A 22,416-nucleotide genomic window follows, 5' to 3' on the forward strand; every position below is an offset into this window, starting at 1 on the left:
TCAAACTTGACAGAAGAAAACAACATTAATGTCGTTTCTCATTTTTTGTCTCAAACAGTGTGAGATAAGTTCAAAAGAAACGAGAGTCTCCATTACAAGGGCTCTCAGCATGATGTAAATAAACATAAACAACATGTCACGTTTCACTCCCAAAGTTTCTCTTCACACAAAGTTTTTAACTAGGCGTTTCATGATTCTTCCATACGGTTTATACTAAAACTGTACATTTTTGTGACATCAAGATTGCTAGTTTTTATTGCTAGTTTTAAAAGGTTTTCAGTAGGTTGTAGGTTTTTCTTAGGTTATAGGTTTTAATTAGATTGGTGTATATTTCATTTCTAGCTTGTAGGTTTACAATGTATCATAGGTTTTCAGTAAATGGTGTTGGGTTTTCAGCAGAAGATAAGATTTGTATTACGTTTTCAGTACATTGTAGATTTTCAGTAGACAGATTTTGGTTTTCAGTAGAATATAGGTTTACAATGTATTCTAGGTTTTACAGTAAAAGGTGTTAGGTTTTCAGTAGAATATAACATTTGTATTAGGGTGATTGTAGGTTTTCATAATACAAGGTTTTAGGTTTTTATTAGGTTGTAAGTTTCAGTTTTAAAATTTAAAGTTCCATTAAAAGGTTACTGTTTGTCTTCACTAGATGAAAAGTTTTCAGTACTAGGTGATAGATTTTTTTTATTGCCAATGCTAGGTTGTTACTTTGCTTTAGATTATACTGTGTTGGGGTGTCATTAAACATCTATTCTATGTTGGGGTGTCATTAACATCTATTCTATGTTGGGGTGTCATTAAACATCTATTCTATGCTGGGGTGTCATTAAACATCTATTCTATGTTGGGGTGTCATTAAACATCTATTCTATGCTGGGGTGTCATTAAACATCTATTCTATGCTGGGGTGTCATTAAACATCTATTCTATGTTGGGGTGTCATTAAACATCTATTCTATCCTATTCTATTCTAGATTATAAGATTATAAGTTGTTGTTATCAAGTTGTAGGTTATCTTCACACTACTTGGTTTCATTACTACATTATAAGTTTTCTTCTCTAGGTTTTATAATAAAAGTAATGTCTCTGTTTAAAACCACAAGTTTAAAATCTCAACGTTTCGTCAACTATATGTTGATGTTTTTCATCAGGAGAAAACTAAACATGAAACAGGAGTTCAGCCTTTAGCCTTCTCTAGATTGCACAAACTAAACATGAAACAGGAGTTCAGCCTTTAGCCTTCTCTAGGTTGCACAAACTAAACATGAAACAGGAGTTCAGCCTTTAGCCTTCTCTAGATTGCAACTTTTCTTTACTAGTTTGTATCTCAGCCTTTAGCCTTCTCTAGATTGCAACTTTTCTTTACTAATTTGTATCTCTATTACAGATATATACTTTCTTTATTAGGTCAGTTTGATTTGCTTTGGAAATAACAAAAAAACTATTTTTATGTGTAATTTACAAAACAGTTGGTCCAGAAAGAAATAATTTGTAGTACACACCACAGTAAAGAAAACAACGTTCTCAGATACGAAGGACTATAGTTTCTTTAGTAGGTCAGGTGAAGAACTTATTTAACTAATTCATTTTCATTTAGAAATGTTTAAAAATAAATAAGGTATACTGTAAATCAGGAAATGTTAATTAGTATAAAATGTTAGTGAATTTAGTAAGGCTGTAATAAAAAACGGTAATATTTCATAATGCTAAATTTAAAGAGACGTACATCATACTGATCCAAAAAGCTTCTGTGCAGTTTTGTTTTGTCAGTGATTAACTGAACTCACAACAACGGTTACATGTTATTGATTAAACCAAAAGGATAGCAAACAGCAATAGTTAGTTAGCATGCATGTTACTGCAATTTTCTACTAAATTTAAGTTGTCTATAAACTGCTTAACATCAAGATTCGTCAAAAACATTATTTCAGCTGATCCTACAACTTAAGCTTATTATTTTTTTAGTTTCTGATATGATGACCTCACTAAAGGTCTTTGTCGCTAATATGTCACTTATTTGGATTTCGCTAAATTTTATGATCGCGAATATTTTATGATTTACAGTTCATTCAGTTGCAAGAACTCCTCTTTTATGTGAACCAGTGCTATTTCCAGATCCCAGATCCATGATAAATACACCGGACTTGTGTTTCTTACCTTTTCTGTTTTTGTCATTCCAGGAATTATCAATATGTCTTGAAGACAAGGAAACTGGAATTCCGCTGCAAGGTAAGTGTCAGCAAATATTTAGGAAATCTGTTCCTTCTGGAAACAGAAACAACTGTACACTTAGTAGAGTTGGTAGAAAACTGTTCTTATTCTCGTCTCCTCAAATAATCTCATCTATTTCAGTAAAGGGCGGGATTTAGCTCAGTTGGTTGAGTGCTCACTCGAGGTGCTTGCGTCGCAGGATCGAACCACCTTGGTGGATCCATTCAACTGACTTGTTTTTTTTCTCATTACAACCAGTGCACCACAACTGATAAAAGGCCGTGGTATGTGCTTTGCTGTCTTTGGGAAAGTGCATATAAAAGATCTCTTGCTGCATTAGGAAAAATGTAGACACACAGACAGCAAAGTACATACCACAACCTTTGTCCAGTTGTGGTGCACTGGTTGGAATGAGATAAAACCCAATCAGTTGATTGGATCCACCGAGGTGGTTTGATCCTGCGACGCTAGCACCTCAGGCAAGCACTTAACTGACGGAGCTAACTCCTGCCCCCCACGGTATGTAATATATGTAACTGAATAAACTACACTCACATATAAATTATTTATTTTCACAGAAATTTATAGCTATCCTTGAACATGTTACAATTCAAAGTGCTCAACATGCATATACATAGATCATGGGACATTTTTGACACTCGTATATAAATTATTTATCTTGACTTGAAATTCAAAGTGCTCAACATGCCTATATGTAGATCATGGGACATTTTTAACACTCGTATATAAATTATTTATCTTCACTTAAATTATAGCATTCCTTAGTAATGTTAAATATTCACCCTATGCATGCACATGCATCTTGGGCATGGAATATTGACAATGTGCCAGCAAGCTTGTGATTAGGTTTTGCATAACCGTCAGTCACTGGTGGCGAAAATTAGCCCAGCGTTTGTCTTAACGAGCCTCACAGCTAATTAAACCAGTATCTGGGGCAGTCAGGCCCACCTCTGGCCTGTCCTGTTGGTGTAAATGTAGCCAGGCACTTACTGTAAATATGATATTTCCTGCCGAGTCAGAAATCCTGTGGGTTTTAAAGCTGGCCAATTATGAGTGAACTTAGCATGTACAATTTTGATGCAGTCATTTGTGCCCAGTGTTAGCCGGATTACAAGTATTTGTGATTCAATTTTGCCGAATGCTGTGTACGGTATTCGCCTTATCAGTCTTTTAATGCCATCCTACAAATTGTGGAGTTTATTCGTTGATCGGTAGATTTGTTTAGTGTCTCTCTGTTTTGTTGTTTGTATAAGTAATCTCGTAGTAATTTGCTCTGTGTGAGTGTCAAGATATTAGACTTTATGTAAACAGTCGAGGAGATGGTCTAAAATAAAACAGTAAGTATTTTATCATTTCAGTTTATTTTGGAAATAGTTTGGGGTTTTTTACTTCGTGGTTGTCACTGTTTACTTGTATAGTTGAACTTGTTATAAAGGACATCTTGCATAACAAGAACCTGTCTATAAAGGACACTTAATTTGTATATGTCCTTTTAGTACACAAGTACATGTATTTAAAATACAAATATATGATTTTACTCCAGGATCCATTGTGTTATTTTCCATTCCAACCAGTGCTCCACAACTGGTATATCAACAATTAAAAAAAATAAGTTAATTTTTTCGTTTCATTACCAACTGTTTTTCACTTTTTTCAAATTCCATCTCATTTCTTGCCACTGTATCAGCTTCTCTTAATTTCAGTGTTCGCTGTCCACCTCCACAACCCATTCCTTGTCTCCAACCATGACAAAGGTGTTCGTTCATTTCTTGTGGTTATTTATGTCACAGATTATATCAAATATTTTAGTTCATACTTTTCTGCATTTGACAAAGTACATATCAAAGACCCCTTGTTGTTAATTAAAAAGTGTACGCTGTAAGCTGTTAGCTGTTTCTTTCCTTGTACTATATTAAGTTTATTTGTGGTGCATAATAGCCAGTGATTAAGCAATATACTGGGAAAGGTAAGGAATACCTCTTTAACAACATATCAACACAATTTATATCTCACCTTTAAGCAGTAGAAAGGTCCGATATAGGTGTTACTTTTTTGATGGCAATGGCATCAACTTTTGTGTTAAAATTTAATCTTCAAGTTTTGTGTTTTTTATCAGTTTCTCACAAATTATAAGTCTTAGGTTAAGGTTAAGGTTTTTGTTTAGACCAGTTTCTCACAAACTATAAGTCTTAGGTTAAGTTTAAGGTTCGTGTTTAGACCAGTTTCTCATAAACTGTAAGTCTTAGGTTAAGATTACGTTTTGTGTTTAGATCAGTTTCTCACAAACTGTAAGTCTTAGGTTAATGTTAAGGTTTGTGTTTAGACCAGTTTCTCACAAACTGTAAGTCTTAGGTTAAGGTTAAGGTTTGTGTTTAGATCAGTTTCTCACAAACTGTAAGTCTTAGGTTAAGGTTAAGGTTTGTGTTTAGACCAGTTTCTCACAAACTGTAAGTCTTAGGTTAAGGTTAAGGTTTGTGTTTAGATCAGTTTCTCACAAACTGTAAGTCTTAGGTTACGGTTAAGGTTTGTGTTTAGACCAGTTTCTCACAAACTGTAAGTCTTAGGTTAAGGTTAAGGTTTGTGTTTAGATCAGTTTCTCACAAACTGTAAGTCTTAGGTTAAGGTTAAGGTTTGTGTTTAGACCAGTTTCTCACAAACTGTAAGTCTTAGGTTAAGGTTAAGGTTTGTGTTTAGACCAGTTTCTTTCAAACAGTAAGTCTTAGGTTAAGGTTAAGGTTTGTGTTTAGATCAATTTCTCATAAACTGTAAGTCTTAGGTTAAGGTTTGTGTTTAGATCAATTTCTCATAAACTGTAAGTCTTAGGTTAAGGTTTGTGTTTAGACCAGTTTCTCACAAACTGTAAGTCTTAGGTTAATGTTAAGGTTTGTGTTTAGATCAGTTTCTCACAAACTGTAAGTCTTAGGTTAAGGTTAAGGTTTGTGTTTAGATCAATTTCTCATAAACTGTAAGTCTTAGGTTAAGGTTTGTGTTTAGATCAGTTTCTCACAAACCATAAGTCTTAGGTTAAGGTTAAGGTTTGTGTTTAGATAAGTTTCTCATAAACCATAAGTCTTAGGTTAAGGTTAAGGTTTGTGTTTAGATAAGTTTCTCATAAACCATAAGTCTTAGGTTAAGGTTAAGGTTTGTGTTTAGATCAGTTTCTCATAAACCATAAGTCTTAGGTTAAGGTTAAGGTTTGTGTTTAGATCAGTTTCTCACAAACTGTAAGTCTTAGGTTAAGTTTAAGGTTTGTGTTTAGATCAGTTTCTCACAAACTGTAAGTCTTAGGTTAAAGTTAAGGTTTGTGTTTAGATCAGTTTCTTACAAACCATAAGCCTTAGGTTAAGCAGGACTTTTAGATTATGGTAGCCCCACTCCCATGGCTAGTGATATTCAATGTTGGGCTTGTAAATAACTATTGTTGCCATGCCCGATGGCTAGTGAAAAACAAATTGGCAAACCACTAATAACTAACCCATTGTCCTGGACAGACAGCCCAGATAGCTGAGGTGTGTGCCCATGACAGCATGCTTGAATCTTAATTGGATATAAGCACAAAAAGAAGTTAAAATGAAAAGTTATGAAAAAGAAAAATGTCCTCACCAGAATTTGATGATTTGAAATCGCAAGTCTGTACACACATGTAACTTCGTCAGCTGCCTGTTTTACGATGCTGGAGGCAGTTTAATTAAAGCACTAACTAACCGAAAACTACTTAAGTCCACAACTCACTTTTACCGTCTAATTGTGGCTGGAGGAATAATTGCTGGAATGACTGTGGTGTAGAAAATAGTATAATTGGTTGAACAAGTGTGGGAAGCAGCTCTAGGTGAAAGTAACAAATTCAATAAGCTCTCCATGTACGGTTGGAAAGAAAATAATCAGATACAGTAGACCCAGATTTTTTAATGGATGTGTGACTAAATAGACAGACAGTTTGAGGTTTTTTTATCAGTGAAAGTAAAGGTTTTTTTTTATTGTTTAATGTCACTATTAGAGATTTAGCTCAGTCGTTGAGTGCTCGCTTGAGGTGCTTGCGTCGCAGAATTGAACCATCTCGCTGGATCCATTCAACTATTTGTGTTTTTTCTCAGCACACCACAACTGGTCAAAGGCCATGGTATGTGCTTTACTGTTTGTGGGAAAGTGCATATAAAAGATCCCTTGCTACTAATGGAAAATTGTAGCAGGTTTCCTCTCTAAGACTATATGTCAAAATTACCAAATGTTTGACATCCAATAGCCGATTATTTATGAATGTGCTTTAGTAGTGTCATTAAACAAATTTTGTTTTGTTTTAAAACAACTAGAGCACATTGATTAATGAATCATCGGTTATTGGATGTCAGACATTTGGTCATTCTCACTTGTAGTCTTCAGAGGAACCGTGCCACATTTTTCCATTAGCAGCAAATGATTTGTTAAGTGATTTAATATTATTGAGTTTTACACATTTGTGTTGACTAAATGGCTGAATATGAAAAATGGAACTTTTTTTCTTTTCACAAAGGGCATCTTTTCTGAAGAAAAAAAGGAGAAAAATATTGATTTTGACATTTAAAGCCATCTCCAACACACACTGGCGTAGAAAGTGGGGGGCAAGGGGGCATGTGTCTCCCCCACACACTGTTTTTTTGTGTGTGCATGTGTGTGGTCCCCATTTTTTGGCACCTTCCTACGCCACTGACACAGTATATATGCGTGGAGTTTAACTATAACTATTACTGAGTTTTACACACTTGTGTTCTAAAAACTGCTGAATATGACAAATAAGATGTGTTGAGTGCATTGTTAAATAAAACATTCCCTTCCTTCCTTGTATGTATATATGTATGATTTTCCCATGACCGTAGATAAGCCATTGTTTTTGTTGTTGTTCTTTTATGACACATAGGGGAGTAAGTGGATTATTAATGCTAGTTAAGTGGATTATTATTATTCATTATGGTGTCAGGCTGTCAGCTGGTAATAGATGATTGTTGTTATATCTCTGGTTACTGAACTATAAGTTGCCTTGTACACACTGGCATCGGTGGTGTGGTGGTTAGGCCATCGGTGGTGTGGTGGTTCGGCCACCGGTGGTGTGGTGGTTAGGCCATCGGTGGTGTGGTGGTTAGGCCATCGGTGGTGTGGTGGCTAGGCCATCGGTGGTGTGGTGGTTCAGCCATCGGTGGTGTGGTGGTTAGGCCATCGGTGGTGTGGTGGCTAGGCCATCGGTGGTGTGGTGGTTCGGCCATCGGTGTGGTGTGGTGGTTCGGCCATCGGTGGTGTGGTGGCTAGGCCATCGGTGGTGTGGTGGTTAGGCCATCGGTGGTGTGGTGGCTAGGCCATCGGTGGTGTGGTGGTTCGGCCATCGGTGTGGTGTGGTGGTTCGGCCATCAGTGGTGTGGTGGCTAGGCCATCGGTGGTGTGGTGGTTAGGCCATCGGTGGTGTGGTGGCTAGGCCATCGGTGGTGTGGTGGTTCGGCCATCGGTGGTGTGGTGGTTCGGCCATCGGTGTGGTGTGGTGGTTCGGCCATCAGTGGTGTGGTGGCTAGGCCATCGGTGGTGTGGTGGCTAGGCCATCGGTGGTGTGGTGGTTGTGGTGGCTAGGCCATTGGCGGTGTGGTGGTTCGGCCATCGGCGGTGTGGTGGTTCGGCCATCGGCGGTGTGGTGGTTCGGCCATCGGTGGTGTGGTGGCTAGGCCATCGGTGTGGTGTGGTGGTTAGGCCATCGGTGGTGTGGTGGTTAGGCCATCGGTGGTGTGGTGGCTAGGCCATCGGTGTGGTGTGGTGGTTAGGCCATCGGTGGTGTGGTGGTTAGGCCATCGGTGGTGTGATGGCTAGGCCATCGGTGGTGTGGTGGCTAGCCCATCGGTGTGGTGTGGTGGTTAAGCCATCGGTGTGGTGTGGTGGTTAAGCCATCAGTGGTGTGGTGGTAAAGCGCTCTCTTGATATGCAGTCGGTCTGGGATCGATCCCTGTCAGTGGGTTCATTGGGCCATTTCATCATCACTACCATCACCACCACCATCACCACCACCACCACCACCACCACCATCACCATCACCATTATCACCACCATCACCATTGTCATCATCACCACCACTGTCATAACTACCACTGTCATCATCACTACCACCACTGTCATCACCATCATCATCACCACCACCATCACCATCATCATCATCATCACCACCACCACCACCACTATCATCATCATCATCATCATCATCATTATCATTGTATGTCATTAAAGCTAAGACTAGGGAGCTGCATATGATGCCAAAACAAATACACTCTTTGCCCAAAGAAGACCTTGGCTATTTGTTTTAATGAGGACAACAAAATATAATTATAATGTGAAGCCTTTAGTTAACACACCTGCCTCTCTTAGCCTTAATATCTAGGTATTGATGTCCAAAAAAACATCCTTTGGAGACGTTTTCACCTTTTTTTTTCTTGGAGCAGGTTCAGTCAATAAGACTGGAATATGTTTAATATTCTCTGTATTTGATCAACTGCCTGTATTTATCTTTGGTTCAGTGCGAAGTCCGACTCTCGACATTAATTAAAACACGAGCACTCCTTATCAACAGCAAACAAGCTGGGGACGGATATCAAAGGCTAGAGACTTAAGAATGTGTATCCCGTAATTCTTGCCGAGCTGTGTTGATTAGCTGGGCACGCAAGAGGGCATGTCTGGATTTATGAAAACAAACACGGGCGGAAGTTCTGGTCAGAAACACCTGCACTGACCGGTGTGGTGTTAGTCTTTAGTGTTGGGACTGACCTTTGTGCACTCGGGTTATTATACAGAGGAGGGGCAGGATATAGCCCAGTGGTAAAGTACTCTCGCCTAGTGCATGATCGGTCTTTGATCGATCCCCATCAGTGGGCCCATTGGGATATTTCTCGTTCCAGCCACTGCACCAGGACTGCCATTGGTGTGTGCTGTCCTGTCTGTGGGATGGTGCATATAAAAGATCTCTAGCTACTAATGGCAAGATGTTGTGGGTTTCCTCTCTAAGACTATATGTCAAAATTACAAAATGTTTGACATCCAACAGCCAATGATTAATATATCAATGTGCTCTAGTGGTGTCGTTAAACGAAACAAGCTTCTTCTTCTTCTAAACAAACATTCCTTTCCTTTTCTCAGACATATACCCTGCCAGCTGCATTCCACTTCATGAACACCTATGTGATACATCTAGTTTTCCAAGTTTCCAAACTAACATGGTTCTCTTCAAATCCGTCACATTCCTGGCTGTTGTGCAAGATTTTGACAGTTTGTTGAGTACAGTGTAGTGAAGTTTAAAGTGAAAATATCATCTAACATTTGTGTATTAGATAATGCTAAACAAAAACACTTCCAGGACGAGATCAAAGGAAACTGGGGAACCAGCAATAATTACTTGAATACTCCTGCAAAACAGCTTCGTACATAGTAACAGAGTTATGGTATATCGTGTGAGACCTTTTTTATCTTCTACGCAGGAGAGTTACAGAGATTATTGTATCTTCTTCATGTGTTTTTATTCCCTTTTTGTTGGTGTTTTTTTTTAATAATAACTTTTCATACAAGAGAGTTATTATCCTATAAACTGTACACTTCATGTAGTAATAAGTAAGTTTGGTGCACAAAAATTGACTGGAAAATGTTTTACAGTATCTTTAAGAACTGTTTAAACTATGAAAAGAAGCCAATGTTGATGAGGGTATTAAACTATGAAAAGAAGCCAATGTTGATGAGGGTATTGAAATTTGTTTATGTTACAGTACATCTAATAAAAACATAATGAATACCGATGTTGTTTCCCATGCCAAGAAGAACACCAAGCATTTTTTTGAGAGGGGGGGGGGGGTTACAATTTACAAACAGGAAGGAATGAAATGGTTTATTTAACGACACACTCAACACATTTTATTTACAGTTATATGGCCTTGGACATATGGTTAAGGACCACACAGATATTGAGGTAGAAAACCTGCTGTTACCACTTCATGGGGTACTCTTTTTTGATTAGCAGCAAGGGATCTCTTATATGCACCATCCCATAGACAGGATAGCACATACCACAGCCTTTGATGTACCAGTCATGGGGCACTGGCTGGAGTGAGTTTACAAACATGACTGACATAAAGAAATAAAAAGTATTACATAGTAGCATAATGTGGGTTATGGTGTGTCTCAGTCGTCCCCTGTCCCTACCCAATTCTGATTACCCCCACATATGATCAAAAGTTACAATTGGGCTTTATTAAGTAAATTAAATATTGTGCCCCTTGTGACCAATTGTTAGCCCCATTAAGGTGGTACAGCTGTATTTACACCACAGCTATTAACATATATTAGATCTCGTGGTTTCAGGAAAGCTATCAGTTTCACTTCCTCTGAGACTGCTTTAAGGAAAATAATTTTGAGCTCCCTGTAGCATGTGAAAATAGTATCAGTATGGTAATATTTTAAATGGCTGCCCGTGATAGTCTAAGTTAGGTGAACAACACAGTAAAACCCCTCTAAACTAGACACCCACGGTATCATAAAAAACGTCTGGTTTAGAGGGGCATCTGGTTTAGAGGGGTTATGTTGTGAACTGATTTTTAACAAGGGACTTTGAAAATGTCTGGTTTTCAGGGAATTTAGGTGTTTACAGAGGGTCTTGTTTAGAGGGGTTAAAACGTACCAATAAGCTATGAAGGGATTTGCCTCGGTCTGCGAAGGACAACAACAGGCGTTGGTTGACTCTCCACAATAATGGACACCTTTCCCTTGATTTACTGCTTGTTGTGAGATAACTCTTCATCCGGGACTCTCCACTTCCTTTTGTTTCCTCCACATGGACAATCGGTTTATTTATACTTGAAACAGGAATGATTTACTTGTTTTCTTTTTCTATGCATCTACAGCTGTGATTAAAAAGTTTGTTTAACATTCCTTTCCTTTAATCAGAAAACTGAGAATGTTTGTTTTGTTGGGGGTTTTGGAGGGTGAGCTAGGTTATATAAAGTAACACCTTACATTGTCTTACATTAATTTATTTTAGAATTAAAACGTCAATGTAACAACACACATGCTTCTTATATTGCTTATTGTTAAAGTGCTTGCTTAAAGTGATTGGGTAATACCCGGTAGGATCAAATCTCCTCAGTGTACACATTATCTGATTGTTTAGTTTTTTTTATATATATATTGTCCTAACCAGTGCCCCAAGAATGATATATATCAAACTCTATGGTGTGTGCTGTCCTGTCTGGGAAGGTACATACAAAAGATCCTTTCCTACTGATGAAAAAATGTTTCTTGAAAGACTTATATGTTGTAATGACCAATAGTTTGACATCTAATAGCCGATTACAAATAAATCAATGTGCTCTAGTGGTGTCATTAAACAACAAAAAAACCAACACATTCAACCTTTCCTCTTCTCAAAGTAAAGACACTTTAACTTTTATTTGCATCTTTAAAACGTCTGTGGGGAGCAAAATGCTGCCCTCCATGTGGATTTAATCTTTTTAAACTGCCAGTTAAATGACTGCAGTGTAACCGTTGATTTATTTTGTGCAAACCCAATCTGATTAACAGGGAGATCTCTCTCTCTCCCATAGGGTACTTCTCACTGCTCAGGAAAGGCCAGATACCGTGCAATCAAACTGCAATAAAAAATGTTGTAATCAAAAATTCCTGACTACTCCACCCAATAAGTCCTGGTTACTCACAGCCGCAATATTGCAGTTCATTTGACGACTTCCTCGGCCTATAAAAACTTCCGTTCTTTGTCGAGGACCCTTCATTTTGACGAGTGAATGAATGAAGTAAAAGCTGTGAAGTATGGGTCCGATTAGTTCAGGTATGGTGTGATGTCACAGATGCCAGGTATCAGGGGCAAGTTTCAGAGGGAACAGTCCTAGTGATGGTTATAGGTGTGGGGGTGCAAATGCATTTGGAGGGTAGTGAAATTGAACACAGAGAGATAGAAATAATGATATATGGAAAATTTGTAGTTAAGGGGGAGTGATGTAGTCCATTGGTAGAGTAGATAGAAATAATGATATATGCAAAACTCGGAGTTACAGTGGAGTGATGTAGTCCATTGGTAGAGTAGATAGAAATAATTATATATGCAAAACTCGGCGTTACGATGGAGTGATGTAGTCCATTGGTAGAGTAGATAGAAATAATTATATATGCAAAACTCGGCGTTACGATGGAGTGATGTAGTCCATTGGTAGAGTAGATAGAAATAATTATATATGCAAAACTCGGAGTTACAGTGGAGTGATGTAGTCCATTGGTAGAGTAGATAGAAATAATTATATATGCAAAACTCGGAGTTACAGTGGAGTGATGTAGTCCATTGGTAGAGTAGATAGAAATAATTATATATGCAAAACTCGGCGTTACGATGGAGTGATGTAGTCCATTGGTAGAGTAGATAGAAATAATGATATATGCAAAACTCGGAGTTACGATGGAGTGATGTAGTCCATTGGTAGAGTAGATAGAAATAATGATATATGCAAAACTCGGAGTTACGATGGAGTGATGTAGTCCATTGGTAGAGTAGATAGAAATAATGATATATGCAAAACTCGGAGTTACAGTGGAGTGATGTAGTCCATTGGTAGAGTAGATAGAAATAATTATATATGCAAAACTCGGCGTTACGGTGGAGTGATGTAGTCCATTGGTAGAGTAGATAGAAATAATTATATATGCAAAACTCGGCGTTACGATGGAGTGATGTAGTCCATTGGTAGAGTAGATAGAAATAATTATATATGCAAAACTCGGAGTTACAGTGGAGTGATGTAGTCCATTGGTAGAGTAGATAGAAATAATTATATATGCAAAACTCGGAGTTACAGTGGAGTGATGTAGTCCATTGGTAGAGTAGATAGAAATAATGATATATGCAAAACTCGGAGTTACAGTGGAGTGATGTAGTCCATTGGTAGAGTAGATAGAAATAATTATATATGCAAAACTCGGAGTTACAGTGGAGTGATGTAGTCCATTGGTAGAGTAGATAGAAATAATGATATATGCAAAACTCGGAGTTACAGTGGAGTGATGTAGTCCATTGGTAGAGTAGATAGAAATAATGATATATGCAAAACTCGGAGTTACAGTGGAGTGATGTAGTCCATTGGTAGAGTAGATAGAAATAATGATATATGCAAAACTCGGCGTTACGATGGAGTGATGTAGTCCATTGGTAGAGTGCTCACCTGGTGCACTGTCCACCTAGGGTCAATCCCCATCCGTGGGCCTATTTCTTATTCTAGCCAGTTCACCACGATGTCTATCAGAGGTAGTGGTATGTGCTATCCTGCTTGTGGGATGGTGCATATAAAATATCCCTTGCTACTAATGGAAAAATGATGTGAGTTTTCTCTTGAAAACTATGTCAAAATTACCAAATGTTTGATGTCCAATAGCTGATGATTAATATATCAATGTGCTCTAGTGGTGTCATTAATCAAAAGAAACTTTAACGTATAGTTAATCATAAATCTCATTAGCTAGACTAGTAGTGCATGCTAGACTGGTTTTTACGCTAAGCATTAATCTGAATGACCATGTCGATAACCAGTCAAAATAGTTTTTAAATGATCGGTGAAAAATGGCTGGCTGAACTTAGACCAAGTATCACAATAACATTTCCTTTTAATAGCCAGTGTTTAAACAGTACTTTAACAGAATCCCTGAGAAATCAATGGTCTTGGTATGTGTTGTCCTGTTTGCAGCTAAATTTCTAAAAGTTTGACATTTAATAGCCAATAATTAATAAATCATTATATCTTCCCGATCTGGCAACTTCTCCTATCTTTCAACTTCTTTCACTATTCAGTTCCACGTCCCAGTCCTTGTCTCCAACTGTGGCAAGTGCTTGTCTTTTGTGGCTATTCATGCAACACAGACTTAAACTTTAACAGGATCCATAGTGTTACAGGTAATGGGAATGGACTGATGATGTAATGTAATGTTGTGTTGTGTGTTTCAGTGGATTTGCCACCCCAGAAGACCGACACTGAGACGGGGAAGGTGTTGAGACTCGACACTGAGACGGGGAAGGTGTTGAGACTCAACACGGAGACTGGGAAGGTGTTGAGACTTGACCAGATGACGGACGACTGTTTGAAGAAAGACGAGAAAGGCAACAATGAAGACAAGCTTGACAGAACACGACTCAGTATTGAGGTGAGAGTCGCGGATATGGGGCTGGGGTTTGTGTTGTGACTGTGACTCAATATTGAGGTGAGAGTCAGATGGGATTTGTGTTGTGACTATGACCCAATATCATGGTAAGAGTCACAGACCCGGTGATGGGATTTGTGTTGTGACTATGACCCAATATTGAGGTGAGAGTCACAGACCCGGTGATGGGATTTGTGTTGTGACTATGACCCAATATTGAGGTGAGAGTCACAGACCTGGTGATGGAATTTGTGTTGTGACTATGACCCAATATTGAAGTGAGAGTCACAGACCCGGTGATGGGATTTGTGTTGTGACTATAACTCGGTATTGAGGTTAGCAACTATGATATTGAAATGAACATTGTGGACATGAGGCTAAGATTTGCAGTGTCACTGTATTAAAATCTGGTATGGGATTTGTGTTGTGATTATGACTCAATATTGAGGTGAAAATCGGGAACACTGGGTTGAGATTTGTGTTGTGACTATTAATCAGTAATGAGGTTTATGACTCAATCTTGAGGTTAGCGACTATGACTCAAGTTTGAGGTAAGCATTGAAAACTCTAGGCTGAGATTTGTGTTGTGGCTATGACTAAATATTGAGGTTAGCAACTATGACTAAATATTGAGGTGAGCGTAGCAAACTCTGGGATGGGATTTGTCTAACGACTGTGACTCATTTTCAAATCATTTCAACTTATTTTTGTGCTTATATCCAATCAAGGTTTAAGCACGCTGTCGTGGACACACACCTCAGCTATCTGTGCTGTCTGTCCAGGACACAAGGTTAGTTGTTAGTTTGTTAGTTTGTTAGTGATTAGTGAGAGAGAAGAGGGCGTAATGGTCTTACTCGCTATGGGTGGGAGCCGGTACCGGGCTGTGAACCCAGTACCTATATGTACCAGGCTTATGTTCGATGGCCTAAACACAACACCACTGAGACCGGTTGTGACTCACTGTTGAGGTTAGTATCAGGAAGTCTAGGCTAGGGTTTGTGTTGAGGCTATGACTCAGTATTGAGGTTAGCATCATGAGCACTGGGCTAGTATTTGTGGTGTGACTACTGGCTTATTCTCTTCAGGCTATATGGACTTCATAATACTGTTATTACTGTTATTATTATACTGTTATTATTATACAGTAATTTATCCAGGCTTGTCTTAAAGGTGTGTGTATGCATTATATTTGTGCCTGCCTGAATGTTTGTGATTGTCAGACATTCATAAATGCAAACAGGTGTTGATAGTCCATTCTATAAAGGTGGGTGGGAGTAGCCCAGTGGTAAAGCACTCGCTTGATGCGTGGTTCGTCTCAGATAGATTCCCGTCTGTGCACCCCATTGGGCTATTTCTCATTCCAGCCAGTGCACCATGACTGGTACATCGAAGGCTGTGTTATGTGCTATCCTCTCTTGCTACTAAGGGAAAAAATGTAGCAGGTTTCTTCTCTGAGACTGTATGTCAAAATTACAACATGTTTAACATCCAATAGCCAATGATTAATAAATCAATGTGCTCTAGTGGTGTCGTTAAAGAAAACAAATATTATTGTTGCCATCCTATGATGTAGTGCACCTCAGGCGAATACTCTTCTACTAGACTACATCTTGTCCCCGCCCTCCCTTCCACCTCAGGCGAGTACTCTTCTACTAGACTACATCTTGTCCCCGCCCTCCCTTCCACCTCAGGCGAGTACTCTTCTACTAGACTACATCTTGTCCCCGCCCTCCCTTCCACCTCAGGCGAGTACTCTTCTACTAGACTACATCTTGTCCCCGCCCTCCCTTCCACCTCAGGCGAGTACTCTTCTACTAGACTACATCTTGTCCCCGCCCTCCCTTCCACCTCAGGCGAGTACTCTTCTACTAGACTACATCTTGTCCCCGCCCTCCCTTCCACCTCAGGCGAGTACTCTTCTACTAGACTACATCTTGTCCCCGCCCTCCCTTCCACCTCAGGCGAGTACTCTTCTACTAGACTACATCTTGTCCCCGCCCTCCCTTCCACCTCAGGCGAGTACTCTTCTACTAGACTACATCTTGTCCCCGCCCTCCCTTCCACCTCAGGCGAGTACTCTTCTACTAGACTACATCTTGTCCCCGCCCTCCCTTCCACCTCAGGCGAGTACTCTTCTACTAGACTACATCTTGTCCCCGCCCTCCCTTCCACCTCAGGCGAGTACTCTTCTACTAGACTACATCTTGTCCCCGCCCTCCGTTCCACCTCAGGCGAGTACTCTTCTACTAGACTACATCTTGTCCCCGCCCTCCCTTCCACCTCACTGATTGTAACAGGAAACAATCCAACTCTTTGATATCTGATACACAGAGCAGATTACAAAGAAATATTTTATGAATTCTGCTCAATAATTTAGGCAATAATTGCATCAACCATTACCATATTACACTGGGTCGACACTTTAATAATGATAATAATTCAGGCAATAATTGCATCAACCATTACCATATTACACTGGGTCGACACTTTAATAATGATAATACTTATTCTGATTAATTAAGAACAGTTTCCAAAAAAAAAAATTGATTCTTGCACAGTTGCTTTTGATCCACTACAGACGACTAAATTTCACGCTATAAGGATCATTAGCTTCGTGTATTGATTGCATGGAACTTTCAGATCTTGTGTGGAATAAATAAATATTAAAATAAACTTCAATTAGTATGCTATTATGTAACAAGATAACTCAAACATGGAGCAGCAGGTGTAAAAAGTGCAAGCCAGGGTAGAAAGTTTGTTTTGTTTAACTACACCACTGGAGCACATTGATTTATTAATCATCGGCTATTGGATGTCGAACATTTGGTAGTTTTCATATATAGTCCTAGACAAGAAACCTGCTACATTTTTCCATTAGTAGCAAGGGAGCTTTTGTATGCACCATCGCACAGACAGGATAGAACATACCATGGCCTTTGATATACCAGTCGTGGTGCACTGGCTGGAATGAGAAATAGCCTAAGGACAGGGGTAGAATGTGTGTAGGAACACAATAATGGCAAAGGGAAGGAAGGAAATGTTTTATTTAACGATGCACTCAACACATTTTATTTATGGTTATATATGACGTTGGACATATGGTTAAGGACCACACAGATATTAAAAGAGAAAACCCGCTATTGCCACTTCATGGGCAACTCTTTTTGATTAGCAGCAAGGGATCTTTTATATGCACCATCCCACAGACAGGGTTGTACATACCATGGCCTTTGATATGTCAGTCGTGGTGCACTGGCTGGAGCGAGAAATAGCCCAATGGGCCCACCAATGGGGATCGATCCCAGACCAACCGCGCATTGAGTGAATGCTTCAACACTGGGCTACAGCGTGCCCCTGGTAAAAGGGTGACTTGAGAGGAAAACAAATGTTTTAACAACATCTCACAAAGTTATTGGATCAGTGGCTATTAGGTATCAAACATTTTATGATTGTTATTTTTGGCGTGCAGGACAGTACACACCACAAACTTTAAAATACCAGGCATGGGGTAATGCATGGTTGGAATGGGAAAACAATACCAAGTGTTCCCTTATTTTTTTCTCTCAGTATATTATTACATCCTTTGATAATTAATTGTACAATACCGTATGTTGCAAAAATCCTTTTAAAAAATAACAGATATACCAAAAATAACTCCTGGATCGTGTTGACCAAGTACCTCTGTTGTCCCTTGACAGGGGTAGATTAAGTGTAACAGGGAATCTGGGAATATATATATACATATATATATATAAATAATTAAGAAAGATGGTGCAATACCAGCTGTAGAACACTGGGTGAAATAACAAATGACCCAATTGGTCTACTGAGGACAATCAGTGTTAAGACTGATCACCCCTCAGGCGAACACTCTACCACTAATCTACATCCCTGTCTGCATCTGCCTTCTACGTCTGTCTTCAACGTCCGTCTGGGGAATGGCAGAAAGTGCAAGTGTATAGCACAAGGATTGAAATTACTTTTTTGTAATGGAGACCAATTTCTGCTTCTGAAATTTTTATCTGGAATCGAATGCTAGCCATTGAAAAAAGATTCTCAACTTCGTATATTAATATAAACTTTACTCTCATTTTATGTATATTTAAACTAATACTTTTTTTAATGATAAATAATTTAATATTAGTCATTCTATTGTCAACATATTTTTTACCACAGTTGTTTACACTGTTTTTACATCATATAATTTTTTTTTTTTTAATGTAAATAAATCATATTATACTTACCTGTGTTTGACACACAATAGCCAATGTGTATTTTTGTTCTGGGTGTCATTAAATATTCATTGGTTGGTTGGTTTGTTGGTTTGTTCATTTGTTGGTTCGTTCTATCACTGGTTCATTGGTTGGTTGGTTCGTTTGGTTGGTTGGTTGGTTGGTTGGTTGGTTCGTTCATATTTTCAACATAGTTGGTACTAATTTGTTAATTTGAATAGTTGTACTATGCTTTAAGATGAAAATCAAAAGCTACTCGTAAAATTGAATATTGAAAAAAAAAAAAAAGCATATTGTGCATTTTCTGTGGCAGTTGCCACTAGCTTCCTGTCAATTTTGGACCATGATGGTATAAAGTTTCAGGAATGGTGGCATAAAGTGCAGGCCGTAATGACAGCAAGTGCACTCACTGGGTGCAGTACTTCTACTAGGGGTCTGGCAGCCCAGGGCTTTGTTTTAGAGTTATCTCTCTTGTTATCAGTCAACTGGTACAGGGTTAACTTGAGAAGCCATCACAGTCGGATGGATGTTTCATCCTGATAGACTCCACTTGGTTATGACACCCATCTGTTTTTATACAGCATGGGTGTGCTTGTTTGTTTGGGCAAGTTGTGCGGTTCATCTGGTGCCCGTGTTGTAACAATTTCACCATGCATTCAGAACTGGAACAACCAAGATGGTAGTGATAATTTTTAGCATTGTGACTATTTAATTTTGAATACCTGGCAAGCTCTCATGGACTTTTAAAATTACTGACAAAATATCAATACCAAGCAGTAATGTAATGGTTTGGGATTCTCTCCTCCCCCCCCCCCCCCCCCCCCCCCCCATTCCATCATGGGCCTCATTTCCGATATGTCAAAGGCTGTGATGTGTTTTCCTGTTTGTGCAAAAGTGCATATACAGGGGGCAATATTTTGAAATCTTATCTAACTGGACGTCAGTTCACGTAATTTTAGTTATGTACCATAACTGATTATTTTATTTCCAGAATGTAACCTAATGAATTAGCCCAAACTTGCATTGAACTTATTTTTTAATGAAAGTATTTCAAGCTAATAGTGACAGTGTAAGTTTAAGCAAAATAAACTACAAAATATTTGTTTATTGCAAATCATTAAATACCAGTTTCCTAGATACTTGGTAAGTGATTTTCAGAATGTGTAATGATTTACCACTTAAAGGGACATTCATGAGTTTGCTGCATTGTAAGATGTTTCCAACTACTAAGATATTTCTACAATTAAACTTACATATTAAATATATTTTCTTGTTTAGAATATCAGTGTCTGTATATTCAATGTATTTCTTGTCATCTTAATATTTGCAAGAAGCCCAAAATGGATTTTGTCTTCATACGTACGAAAAAAATTATTCTAGGAAATAAAATGAAATTTAACCTAGTACAAATACTAGAACGATCAGAAACACATTTAATATACAGCCACTAATATTTTATGCAGAAAATATATTTGATATGCAATTACAATTGTTAAAAAGTCTCTGTTAGTCGATAAGATCTTAAAACTTGCAGCAAACTCAGGACTGTGCCTTTAACCGACTGGTAGTTTGTATGATTTTAAACTTGTGAAACCAACAAGTAAATGATGGTTCATGTTAAATATTGTGCCCTGATATAAAAAAAAACTTGCTGCTTTCTATAGTAGTAGAGTAGTCTGTATGATTACAAGTTTTTCTCTCCCAATTCAGACTAAGAGACAATATTACGGTATGTTAAATTTGTGTACCTGTTGTTTAAAATGTGCTAATTTGTCATTAAACAAAAATCTATGTTCTTTCATCATGAGATAATGCTAGAAATGCTTCTGACTGTGATATCATGAGATAATGCTAGAAATGCTTCTGACTGTGATATCATGAGATAATGCTAGAAATGCTTCTGACTGTGATATCATGAGATAATGCTAGAAATGCTTCTGACTGTGATATCATGAGATAATGTTAGAAATGCTTCTGACTGTGATATCATGAGATAATGCTAGAAATGCTTCTGACTGTGATATCATGAGATAATGCTAGAAATGCTTCTGACTGTGATATCATGAGATAATGTTAGAAATGCTTCTGACTGTGATATCATGAGATAATGCTAGAAATGCTTCTGACTGTGATATCATCACACAAACAAAGTCTCGCCTTTCCTCTGAATAATAAGAGAGATAAAAATCATAATTCATGTTCTTTCATCATGAGATAATACTTGAACTGTTACTGACTGATATCATGTTCTTTCATCATGAGATAATACTTGAACTGTTACTGACTGATATCATGTTCTTTCATCATGAGATAATACTTGAACTGTTACTGACTGATATCATGTTCTTTCATCATGAGATAATACTTGAACTGTTACTGACTGATATCATCAGACAAACAAAGTTTCCCCTTTCCTCTAAATAATAGCAAAATAAAAAATATATATTCTAAATATTCATTGAAACAAAAACTTCATTCAGTCATTCAACAATCATTTATGTTCTTTCATCATGAGATAATACAAGAACTGCTTCTGACAGTGATATCATCAGACAAAGTCTCCCCTTTTCTCTGAATAATAGCAATATATTCTTGAAAGAAAAACTTTCCATAGAAAAAAAAAGAGGAGAAAAAGCTTCCACAGAAAACGACAAACACAAAAAAACAATTTGCATGATTCCTTTGAAGATTTACTGATGACTCCATAGACCAACAGCTTCAGGCTCATCTAGTGTCGGCTGTAGACATTTTTACACCAGGAGCCACATTTCGTTGATACGATACCACGACGAGGTGAGGCCCACGTGTGTCTTCCCAACATGCTCGGTGTGTTTGAAGTCTGCCAAATGCGAACACCCAATCTCTCGCATACAGACACTCTGTATTTTGCCCACAGGTAATGCTATGTCTTAAAGCAACAGCTAATATTTGGCCCCTGTCCATTATCATCCATTGTACATACCTGTGCAGTTTATCTTCGGTAAATTGAGTCTGTTATCGAAACCATCAAAGTACGTGGTATGCAACCATACGACATAAGGCAGCCAAACGGAACTGAGTCTGGCATTTTATTTGGCACGATTTTGGCACTATTTCTGACAACGGGGTATTCTAAAAGCATTTCTGATGGCACATCTGTCTCTCTTTCTGAAGAGCTGCATGTTGTGCTTGTCATGTATAACTCTTACATGAAGGCTGAAAAGTTTCTAAATATTTTAATTTGAGATGATTTTGTTCCTCAGTGTGGGGTTTTTTTCTTCAGTTATCAGTTTGCAGTATTATTGCATGCTTGCCTGGTGCGCGGTCATTTTAGGATCAATTCCCATCAATGGGCCCAATGGGCTATTTCTTGTTTTATACAGTGCACCATCCATATGTGCTATGCTGTCTGTGGCATGGTACATATAAAACATCTGTTGCCACTAATGGAAAAATGTAGTGAGTTTTTTCTCTAAAACTATATGTCAGAATTACCAAATGTTTGACATCCAATAGCTGATGATTAATAACACAATGTGTTTTAGTTGTGTCGTTAAACAAAACAAACTTTAACTTTATTAGTGCATGCTTTGGAAGTAACAGTTTAGTATTGTCAGATCAGGTGGAGCTGGTGCAATGTGCTGTGGGGATAGGTGAGGATATATATATTTAAAAGTGCAATCTCACCTCATGTCCTGATACAAAATGGAAACATAAGTATTGTTTTCGTAAATCAGAAATGGAGAAAAATGATGTTTATTTAGGTATAATACAGATGTTTCAGCTT

At 38.2% G+C, this 22,416-nt stretch overlaps 1 protein-coding gene across 4 annotated transcripts in view; it reads left to right on the forward strand.

The window, feature by feature from the left end:
* LOC121388169 (protein naked cuticle homolog 2-like) overlaps window positions 1-22,416 on the forward strand; it is a 135,968-nt gene that overhangs the window by 80,579 nt on the left and 32,973 nt on the right. For 2 of the 4 annotated variants that reach the window (XM_041519411.1, XM_041519410.1), the window contains 3 exons: window positions 2,184-2,232; window positions 3,939-3,989; window positions 14,225-14,421. In XM_041519411.1, coding sequence (XP_041375345.1) covers window positions 2,184-2,232; window positions 3,939-3,989; window positions 14,225-14,421 — 297 coding nt within the window. The remainder of the gene's footprint in view (window positions 1-2,183; window positions 2,233-3,938; window positions 3,990-14,224; window positions 14,422-22,416) is intronic. The other 2 variants (XM_041519413.1, XM_041519412.1) reach the window with 1 other exon arrangement.

This window comes from Gigantopelta aegis, chromosome 14 (genome assembly GCF_016097555.1).
Source record: "Gigantopelta aegis isolate Gae_Host chromosome 14, Gae_host_genome, whole genome shotgun sequence".
Lineage (NCBI taxonomy): Eukaryota > Metazoa > Mollusca > Gastropoda > Neomphalida > Peltospiridae > Gigantopelta > Gigantopelta aegis.